The sequence below is a fragment of the Sorex araneus genome, chromosome 6 (assembly GCF_027595985.1).
Source record: "Sorex araneus isolate mSorAra2 chromosome 6, mSorAra2.pri, whole genome shotgun sequence".
Taxonomy (NCBI): domain Eukaryota; kingdom Metazoa; phylum Chordata; class Mammalia; order Eulipotyphla; family Soricidae; genus Sorex; species Sorex araneus.
In genome coordinates, this window is record NC_073307.1 from 136,132,205 (window position 1) to 136,143,206 (window position 11,002).

The following is an 11,002-nucleotide window of genomic DNA, read 5'->3' on the forward strand; positions in this document are numbered from 1 at the left end:
AGGGTATTATTGCCCAAGTAATTGGTGCTTCTGGTGTCTATCTCCTGCATTTTTATTCAAAATTTCTTGTGTTCACAATCCTTGGTCCTTTCATTATTGAGAATGGACCTGTTGGAGAGGTTCCTGTATATTCTGGAACTTAATTAACAAGTGATTACTTCATGTTTATACCACTGTTGCTAATCATTATAGTAGCATATGTATTTAAAAACTACTTAAGGATGCATCGTGACACACCCTTTGCTTGTTTGGAAAGTAGAGCCCTTGTGCTGTGTTCTTCAAGTTTGATGAAAGAACTTAATTGTTGCCAGGAGTGGGAGACAACTCCTACTTTAAGAAAAGGTTGGAACTTAGTCAGAAACAAATTTTAAAATGACTCCGGCAGTTACATTTCAAAGAGCTCGTTTGGGGGGGGGGGGAGTTGTTTGGTTTTTTAGTGTGTGTGTGTGTGTGTGTGTGTGTGTGTGTGTGTGTGTGTGTGTGTTGGAGGGGTCGGAGCACACCCAGCTGTGCTCAGGGCTTCCTCCTGGCTCCATGCTCAGGGCTCACCCGGTGGGGCTTGGGGGATTGGGTCCTGGGGATCTGACCCACCTGGGTCGGAGTTGAAAGTAATGATTGAGCAGTCATCCAAGCCCGCAAGCAGCTCAGTCCCAAGAATCCTCCGACCACTGAGGGCCAAGCCCTGGGCAGAAGCACAGTTTGTGCAGAAATGGAGGTGACAGGATACCCCAGAGATCCCACCCCTGCGCGGAACCCCACCACCACTCACAGGGGCCCTACAGAGCCGCCACCCGTGGCAACACTCTGGCTTCTCCTGGAAGCGGCTGGCCGCTGAGAACATGCAGTCGCTCCCGGGAAGCTCCGGGATGCAGAGTCAGAGGCCCGGTCTCTCAGTTCAGGATCTCAGGACCCTGCAGATCTGAGCCGCATCTTGGGGTCTCCGCCTGGGGAGGGGCTGGGGCGGAAGCAAACCCTGGATGTATTTCTTGGTTCAGGTCAGCATCGGAGCCAGCTGGGAGGCTTTTTTGGTTTTGTTTTGCTTTGCTTTTTGGGTCACACCCGGCGATGCTCAGGGGTTCCTCCTCGCTCTGCACTCAGGAATTACTCCTGGCGGTGCTCGGGGGACCATATGGGATGCCGGGGATCGAACCCGGGTCGGCCGCGTGCACGGCAAACACCCTACGCGCTGTGGGATGGCTTCAGCCCAGGGGGGTTTTCAGGGCTCGGGCAGCCTCTTGGTTGGGGCTGGGGTGAGAGGCCACGGGCGTGTCTGGGGGACGCTGGGACAAGACTCAGGCCTGCCCGGTGCCCTGCGCGGGCCGGTGGGATGGACTCTCGCGCGGCCCCGCGTGACCCTGTGCGGCTCCCTCTGCAGGCGGCGCCCCCAACTACTACCCCAACAGCTTCAGCGCGCCCGAGCAGCAGCCCCGGGCCCTGGAGCACTGCACCCAGGCCTCCGCAGACGTGCGGCGCTACAACACCGCCAACGACGACAACGTGAGCCAGGTAAGGCCGCCCAGCCGGGCGCCCCCCGCCTCCGCCCCTCGGGGGCCGAGCTCCGCGGGGACGCTGCCCGGCAAGGGCCCCCGCGGCCGCCCGCCCGGCCTTCCCCTCCGTTCCCTCCGCGGCTGCCGAGAGGGGCTCCGGGTGAGGCCGCTGGACAGCCCCACCCCCATGGCTCTGGAAGCAGGGGTCAGCCCGGCCCAGCCAGCGAGGCCCAGAGCTGAGGGGCGCTGCTGGACCAGACTCCAGCAGCCCCAGGAGGGCGGGCGGAGCCTCCACGTAGCTCATGGCTGTTTCCATCACTCGCTTTCCTCCTTGCAGTGCCAGTTGCTCTTATTCTTCCCAAGGCCCGTTTCTCTTTCTCTCTCTCTTCCCCCTCCCCCTCCCCTCCTCCCTCCCTCCCTCCCTCCCTCCCTCCCTCCCTTCCTTCCTTCCTTCCTTCCTTCCTTCCTTCCTTCCTTCCGTCCTTTCTCCCTCCCTCCCTCCCTCCCTTCCTTCCTTCCTTCCTTCCTTCCTTCCTTCCTTCCTTCCTTCCTTCCTTCCTTCCTTCCTTCCTTCCTTCCTTCCTCCCTCCCTCCCTCCCTTTCTTCCCTCCTTCATTCCTCCCTCCCTCCCTCCCTCCCTCTCTCCCTTCCTTCCTTCCTTCCTTCCTTCCTTCCTTCCTTCCTTCCTTCCTTCCTTCCTCCCTTTCTTCCCTCCTTCATTCCTCCCTCCCTCCCTCCCTCCCTCCCTCCCTTCCTTCCTTCCTTCCTTCCTTCCTTCCTTCCTTCCTTCCTTCCTTCCTTCCTTCCTTCCTTCCTTCCTTCCTCTTTTCATTTCCATTCTCTTCTTTCCCCTCCTCTCCCCTCCCCTCCCACTTCCCCTCCTCTTTCTTTCTCTTCCTTTTCTCTCCCTCTCTCCTTTCCTTCCTTTATTCCTCCCTCCCTTCCTTCCTCCTTTCTGTTCCCTTCCCTTTTCTCTCCTCCCTTCTTCTTCCTTTCCTTTCCTTCCTTTCCCTTCCATTTCTCTCCCTCCCTCTCCCTCTCCCTCTCCCTCTCCCTCTCCCTCTCTGAGAGAAAAAAAAGAGGGGGGGAGAGAGAGAGAGAGAGAGAGAGAGAGTGAGTTTGAGAGTTTTTTCCTGGGTCTGTGCTCAGGGATCACTTGACTCCAGGTAGGGCTTGGGGGGGCCTATGGGGTGCAGGATGGAGCCCAGGTGGCTGTGCGGGGCGAGCGCCCTGCTCTCTGGACTGTCACCCCAGCCCTGCTTTCCTCTCTTGCTCTCAGAGCTCGACTGTTGTATCGTCCTTGCAGCTTTTGCCCTGACAGCAGACCCTTTTATGCTTCTTTCTCTGTGGATTATTATTATTCTTTCCCCGCACGGTGGAAGGGATACCTATGCTGCCTTCTCGCGATCTTCTCTATCGGTTTCTGGAGAGGAAGCCAACCCTGTAGATTTAACTGGTCTCTTCCCTCTAAGCTGCGTCCTTTGGCCCGTGGCCAGCCTGCAGGTAGATGTCCGGGTCAAGTGTCCACCCTCTTCCCAGTCACTCAGGGCTGCTCCTTTGGGAATCACTGTGGAGGGCAGGGGGCACCTTACTAATGTTTCTGGTGTGTTTTACCCCCCACATCAGCAGAGAGCAAAGTGAGAGTGTCGTGGTTAGAATGGTTGGCCTTAAAGTTAGTGTTTTTTTTTTTTTTTTTTTTTTTTTGCTTTTTGGGTCACACCCGGTGATGCACAGGGGTTACTCCTGGCTCTGCACTCAGGAATTACCCCTGGCGCTGCTCGGGGACCACATGGGATGCTGGGAATCGAACCTAGGTCAGCCGCGTGCAAGGCAAATGCCCTACCCGCTGTTCTATCGCTCCAGTCCCTAAACTTAGTATTTTAAAATTAGCCTAGGTCCTAGTTCCACCTTCTCAATGTGTAAATGTGTATCCCAAGTAAAATTAAATACATAAATTGAATCATGCGGAAGGTAATCTTTAGTTAAAAAGCATTTGTATATGTCTATGTGTGTATGTCTGTGTTTAAAGGAAGTCACACTTTGATAGGATATAAAATCATATTTAGATGAACTGAAATATCTCCCAGGAGCTTTTTTTTTTTTACTTTTAAACAATCCATTTTATTGAAAAAATATATATTAATATTTGTTTTTTTGGTGACTTTTTTCATTTTGTATTTATGCACTATGCCTTAAAGTATCGTTAATACAAGAGTTTCAGACATGCAGTGTTCTAGCTCTACAACCACCGCCAGTATTAGCATCCTACCACCAAAATCCCAAGTTCTCTTCCCATCCATGACTAGGACCCATTAGTAAATATAAACTTTCCGTTGTTTCTTTTTTTTTTTGTGGGATTTAAAAAATTTTTTTTAATTTTTTTTTTTTAATTAGTGAGTCACCGGGAGGGTACAGTTACAAATTTACCCATCTTCATGCTGTGTTTCCCTCATACAATGTTCGAGAACTCATCCCTCCACCAGTGTCCATTCTCCACCATCAATGAACCCAGTTTCCCTCCCACCCTCCAATCCTGTCCCCCCCCCACCTCTGTGGCAGGGTATTCCATTTTGTTCTCTCTCTCCTTTTGGGTGTTGTGGTTTGCAATAGGGGTATTCCCAGGAGCTTTTTATAGTAACTGCATCTTCCTTGGTGATATTGGTGATGGCCAAGTATTTTTTTTAATCTACTCTCCGCCTCTCCAACACTTTTGCCTCCATGAAGTCTACTTAGGAGTTAAACAAGCAAATACAGCCTTTCAAAAATTAATTTAGATGATGAAGCTAGGCATGCACATTAAAAAAATCACTGTGTGAGGGGCTGGAGTGATAGCACAGCGGGTAGGGCGTTTGCCTTGCATGCGGCCGACCCGGGTTCGAATCCAAGCATCCCATATGGTCCTCTGAGCACCGCCAGGAGTAATTCCTGAGTGCATGAGCCAGGAGTGACCCCTGTGCATTGCCGGGTGTGACCCCCCCCAAAAAAAAAGCAAAAAAAAATCACTGTGTGATCTATCTTTGAGAAAAGAAAAAAATTATTTTGTTGTTTGTTTTGGGGTGACACCCAGCAGCGCTCAGGACTTCCTCCTGGCTTTGTGCTCAGGAATCACTCTGGCAGTGCTCAAGGGACCAACCATAAGGGACGCTGGGGGTGGAACCTGGGTTGACCGAGTGCCAGGCAGTCTCCTTACCTGCTGTGCTGTCCCTCTGGCCCCAGAAGCAACCAAGGCAGCCCAGACTTTGCTCTGCGTGAATTATTCATGGGACTTCCACTTGGGGCCCTGGCAGGTGGGCTTGAATGGCCCCACCCTCTTCTGAAGGACATTAGGAAACTGTATAGGAAGCATCCATCTGAGGGCTCTGGGGAGTTTGCAGACCAGCGATCCTTTGAGGGACTAACAATCAGAGAGATGAGAAACGTGGAGACAGGAGTAGACACGAGACCCCTTTCTGCATGAAGCGTTTGCACGTAAGCGTCAGTGACCACCCTGAGCAGTGTTTGGGGTCAGGAAGGACCAAGATTGTGGCAGAGAGGGTCTGCTTCCAGGGAACGTCTCCAGCTGCTATCCGGGATTTTCAGCTGGGAGCCGCCAACTCTCGGCTTCATGGTGACACCAAGAGGGCGCACCAGCCTCTGTAAGAACCCTACCAAAGAACGAAGACGCAGCTCGCAAGCCTGTGGACACGGGCTCGGAGCGGCTGACGCCGCCTCCTCATCCCACTCAATGGCACTGAAGGCCTGAACCGAGAAACCCGTGAACCAGTGAGCAGGGAGCCGTGTTTGCACTCCGCAGTGATGCAAGAGAATCTCCACAGGAAGACACCTTCCTCACTTGGGACCCCTTTGGCATTTCTGCAGAAGATGCTCCTTTTTTTTGTTGTTGTCATTTTTGGAGCCACATCTGGCCGTGCTCAGGGCTTAGTCCTTGAACCTGGGTTAGCTACGATGCAAGGCAAGCACCCTATCCGCTGTCTAGAAGATGACCTTTAATTGGAGATGCACCTTGGTGGAAAATGACAATACACTCCAGAGAGATTCCCTACCCTAAGAAACTGCACGTGTGGTAGATAGAAGAGGCCTTGAGTGATAATTTTTCTTTTGGGGGGGTCATACTTGGCAATGCTCAGGGGTTACTCCTGGCTCAGCTCTCAGGAATTACTCCTAGCGGTGTTTGGGGGACCATAAGGGATGCCAGGGATCAAACCTGGGTCAGTTGTGTGCATGGCAAATGCCCTATCCGCTGGGCTATTGCTCAGCCTCTTGAATGATAATTTTAAAAAAGTAATTTTCTTTTAAAGAAACTTTCAAATTAGTGTGTGTACACAATGCAGGAGACTACAGACAGGAATACTGTCCCTGAGACACAAATAGGATGTGTGCGTGGGAGGGAGGGGGTGGCGGGGGGCTGGGCAAAAAAGTTTGTTTTGGAAAGTCACCAAATAGAAATTTCTAGGGGCTGGAGCAACAGTACAGCAGGTAGGGTGTTTGTCTTGCACGTAGCTGACTCCAGTTTGATCCCCGGCATCCCACATGGTCCCCCAAGCACCACCAAGAGTTATTCCTGAGTGCAGAGCCAGGAGTAACCCTTGAGCATCGCTGAGTATGACCCCAAAACAAAGACAACGCCTTCCCCCCTGCCCATCAAATAAATTTCTAGAAGCGAACAGAGCAATCTTAGAAATTAAAACAACAGTCACTTAATGGCTGTTTAAACAGTACATTAAATACAATCGGAGAGGAAATGAACAAATTAGAGGGTGGTCAGTGGACATGATCATCACTTTGATTGGATTGAGTTTGATTGAATAGACCTTCCCAAGGCTAGGTTTTCAACTTTGGCATTAGATTTAAACAGTGAGTACTTACATCCGGGTCTCTGACAACTCAATAAAGCCACGGCTGTCTTGATATCTGATTTAAAATGTGAGCTATCCCGATTAATACAAAATGACAAGTTTATAATCACCAAAAAATATTCCTATCTAGACGAGAAGTCTCACGTTTTCATCCCGAAGGTGGCCTCTAGGGGCGGGGCAGCCGCTCTTGTGACGAGCTGGTGGGTTGATTGTCCGCCCTCTCTCTTCACCCTGGGCAGGTGCGGACCTTCTACACCAAGGTGCTGAATGAGGAGGAGCGGACCCGCCTGTGCCAGAACATCGCGGGCCACCTGAAAGACGCACAACTCTTCATCCAGAAGAAAGTGGTGAGTGGTGCTTTGTGGGCGGCGGGGCGCCCTCTGCTGGCGCGAGAGGAGAGTGCAGCCGTGAGCGGGAGAATCCTGCCAAGTGTCCCCTCTGTTGGGCTCACGAGACGGTCAAGAGTTAGAACGAGCCCCCCGAGTCATCCTCTGCTTCTTTCCTCTAAATGTTTTATCTGCTCTGGCACGCCCATGAATCCTTGTGCTCTTGGTCCGGGGGGGGGGGGGGGGAGAGGGGACGGTCCCTGCCTTGAGGTCAGAGTGAGATTTTCTCCTTGTCTTGCTTAATTTGGCGCCAGCCGCCAGCCGCATTCCAGACAGTTTATAGCATCAGCGAGGGGAGTGCTGCCGCCTTGCTTTGAGCGGAGGTACTGAGAAAGGCACCATTTAGGGGTGTGTGTGTGTGTGTGTGTGTGTGTGTCTGTGTGTGTCTGTGTGTGTCTGTGTCTGTGTGTCTGTGTGTGTGTGTGTGTCTGTGTTTGTGCTGCTGCCGCCTTGCTTTGAGCGGAGGTGCTGAGAAAGGCACCATTTAGGGGTGTGTGTGTGTGTGTGTGTGTGTGTGTGTGTGTGTGTGTCTGTGTTTGTGCTGCTGCCGCCTTGCTTTGAGCGGAGTTACTGAGAAAGGCACCATTTAGGGGTGAGTGTGTGTGTGTCTGTGTGTCTGTGTGTCTGTGTGTGTCTGTGTGTGTCTGTGTGTGTGTGTCTGTGTTTGTGCTGCTGCCGCCTTGCTTTGAGCGGAGTTACTGAGAAAGGCACCATTTAGGGGTGTGTGTGTGTGTGTGTGTGTGTGTGTGTGTCTGTGTTTGTGCTGCTGCCACCTTGCTTTGAGCGGAGGTACTGAGAAAGGCACCATTTAGGGGTGTGTGTGTGTGTGTGTGTGTGTGTCTGTGTGTGTCTGTGTTTGTGCTGCTGCCACCTTGCTTTGAGCGTAGGTGCTGAGAAAGGCACCATTTTGTGTGTGTGTATGTGTTTGTGTGTGTGTGTGTGTGTGTGTGTTTGTGTGTGTGAGAAAGGTGGCGCGGGTTTGGTCTCTTCTTGCCGATAACTGTGAGCTTGAAAACGGTTTGTAAGTCGCAGAAGTGGAATTGTCCCCTCGAATCCTTCTTCTCCCCCGTCTGCTGACCCTGAGAGGCCTCCTGTGGGTCCATGATGCCCCACCTCCTCCTGCCTGCTGCTCGGGCTCTGCCAATCCTGTCCATTCATCCATTCATTCGCTCACTCATTCACATGTTCGTGTGTGCTTCCCTCTCTTTCTGCCCAGCAGTGCTGGAGCCTGGGGGCTATTCCTGGCTGTACTCAGCCGGGCTCCGGCCCAGTGGTGCTGGAGGCTATGGGGCTTACACCTGCTGGTGCTCTGGGGGTGCTCTGCAGTCCTCGGGATTGAACCTGGGGCTGCAGGCATGCAGGGTGTATGCTCCATGCCTCCATGCACTTGAGCGCTTTCCTCAGCCCTCATTCTGCTCTTCTAGAGCAAAGCGAGCTCTAGGGCACTGATTTTCCTGAGCGGAGCCTCCCTCCCCTGGCTGTAGAGGCGAGAGCCTGGCTTGTGTGTATTGGGCCCAGCACTTACTCACTGTGTTGCCTCGGGTGCCCGGAACTCCTGCTTGAAGAATGTGGAGCCGCCAGCATCTTTGCAAATGGGGCTTAAAATACAGACGGTGTCTGGGGCCCTTTTCGGGGCCCCGTCACCGGGACCTGTTACCCCAAAGTCAGCTTTCTCACATGCAGGAAGGTTAGTTAACGCCCCTTGTATGCATTTTTCTCAGGCTTCTATGACATGGTGAGGGTACCTTTCCACCTCGTTTTAAGGAGAGTGGACGTTGACACTCATAGGAGTGATCTCTCCAAGGTTGCTTCCCCAGTATAGACCAGGGTTTAAACTGGACTCCCAAGTCTCTTTTGGGGGGCGGTGGGGGGGTTGTGGGGTAGTAAAAGTGATGTTTCACCATGCCAGACCTGCCGGGGCTCAGGAGCAGCCCCTGGTGGTGGTGGTGGGAACCACATGTCTTGCTGCTTGCCCTATGAGACTCTCTGATCCTCCCTCCCACCTTACATGGACACAGACCTGGGGCGGGATTCCTGCTCTCACATCCTGCCTCCGTTTGGTTGCAGGTGAAGAACTTCAGTGATGTGCATCCTGACTACGGCGCCCGCATTCAGGCCCTTTTGGACAAGCACAACGCCACAAAATCCAAGGTGAGGCCCCAGCCACCTGGCCATGGTGGGTGGCGGTGGACCCGGATTGCCTCTGAGGATGGTTTTCCCAGGGGCTGTGACTGCTGAGTTCAGAGCCGTACTTGAGATATAAGTCAGTGGTCCTTTTTTTTTTTTTTCTTTTTGGGTCACACCTAGTGATTGATGCTCAGGGGTTACTCCTGGCTCTGCACTCAGGAATCACTCCTGGCAGGGCTCGGGGGACCATATGGGATGCCGGGGATCGAACCCAGGTCAGCCACATGCAAGACAAATGCCCTACCCGCTGTGCTATCGCTCCAGCCTCTGAGTCTTCGGTCAGGCAGCCCATGGACTGGTGCTGGCGTGCCGGTGTGGGAGGGCTGAAGACCATTGACCTTTGGCCACCGCTGCCTTGGTTGTAACTGCTGAACTTGGACAGGTGTCTGTCCAAGGGTGTAAAAGGGGTGAAGAATGCAGATTCGAAAAAACTCATCTGCAAAACAGAGACTCTTGGGATTTTTGTTGTTGTGGTTGCTGTTGTTCTGGACAGCACCAGACCAGTGCTTGAGGGGAGACAGGCAGTGAACTGTTATTTTCTTTCTTTCTTTTTGGGTCACACCCGGCAATGCACAGGGGTTACTCCTGGCTCTGCACTCAGGAATTACTCCTGGCAGTGCTCAGGGATGCTGGGAATCGAACCCGGGTCAGTCGCGTGCAAGGCAAACGCCCTACCCGCTGTGCTATCGCTCCAGCCCCGGTGTTCTTTTCTCGTGCATGTGGATTCAGGCGGAGGTAAATCTTGCCAAGTGGCAGCTGCCGAGTCCGTGAGTTAGCACGCTGATCTTGTTCTTTCAAAACAGGGCGCGATTCATACCTTTGTGCAACACGGGTCGCACTTGGCGGCGAAGGAGAAAGCTAATCTGTGAGAGTCGGGGGCCTGTGCCCCGCCCCCGTCGGGGAAGCCAGCTCGGCATTCGCCTGCAGCCCACCCATCAACTCACTCGTGCCGGAGAGAAGATGCCCCCCTGCTAGATGCACAGATGGGAGCTAGTGTTTGCAGAGGATGTGCCCGGTTCCTGTAGCAAATGGTGTGATAACAGCTTCTGCTGCTGCTTCCCTAGGGGACAGCGAAGGTTAAGGCTTAACAATCATAACAATCATTTAATACAAAGTATGGATTTTCTTTCTTTTTTTTGCTTTCGACAGTTGGTCGGGTTATTAACTTGAAATGGTTAGAATAAAAACTTTGGGCAGATGTTAACTTCCATTCATAAGAGAAAAATCACTTAGGTGAAATTGGTCTGTTTCTGTCACGGGATAGCCTGCTATATGAAAACAGGGCTATAATTGTATCAGCAGAAAAGATAAAGATCATCTACTTAGAAATTTTCATTTTTCTAAGTTCTTAGAGGAAAGATAGTGGTTCAGTGTCTCTCTAGACTAACATTAGTACCTTTAGGAAATCGGCTTATTCCTGCTTGAAGTTGATTGGATTTTCTTTTTTAAATTTGGAATTACTTTTATGCTGATACGGCATTGATTTTTTTTTTTGCGAGACTGATTTGTAATTGCTTACCTTTTTAACAATAAAATAATCTGTACATAAGAATGGCACTTGCTTTCCTTTGGCTTCATATGTAACTTGAAATTCCTCCCAGACTTTGGGGGGTGGGGGGGACATACCCTAAAGGACTCGAGGACCCTCTGTGGCTCAGGGCTTGGGGCTGTTCCTGGCAGTGCTTGGGGACCATGTGGTGCCAGGGATCAATCTTGGGGCTCTTGTAGGCAGAGTTTTCACTCTAGCTCTTTAAACTTTCTCTCCAGCCTCCACATCACCAGATTCTTCTTTTTTTTGGGGGGGGGGTCACACCCGGTGATGCACAGGGGTTACTTCTGGCTTTACACTCAGGAATTACTCCCGGCAGTGCTCAGGGGACCATATGGGATGCTGGGAATCGAACCTGGGTCGGCTGCATGCAAGGCAAACGCCCTACCTGCTGTTCTATTGCTCCAGCCCCCAGATTCTTCTTTTTTAAAAAAAAATTTTTTTATTCTATATCACTGCATGTTAAAATGATATAAAATTAAAAAAAAATTATTGTCCCCCGGAGAGCCCGGCAAGCTACCAATAAATAGTATACTG

At 51.8% G+C, this 11,002-nt stretch overlaps 1 protein-coding gene across 1 annotated transcript in view; it reads left to right on the top strand.

Moving 5' to 3' along the window:
* The window catches only part of CAT (catalase), a 35,928-nt gene extending 25,455 nt beyond the window's left edge, over window positions 1-10,473 (top strand). Inside the window, exons 10-13 of the mRNA XM_004607890.2 lie at window positions 1,376-1,506; window positions 6,583-6,690; window positions 8,797-8,880; window positions 9,720-10,473. Of these exons, the coding sequence (XP_004607947.1) occupies window positions 1,376-1,506; window positions 6,583-6,690; window positions 8,797-8,880; window positions 9,720-9,785 (389 nt within the window). The 3' untranslated portion in view covers window positions 9,786-10,473. The remainder of the gene's footprint in view (window positions 1-1,375; window positions 1,507-6,582; window positions 6,691-8,796; window positions 8,881-9,719) is intronic.
* Window positions 10,474-11,002: the final 529 nt, after the last annotated feature.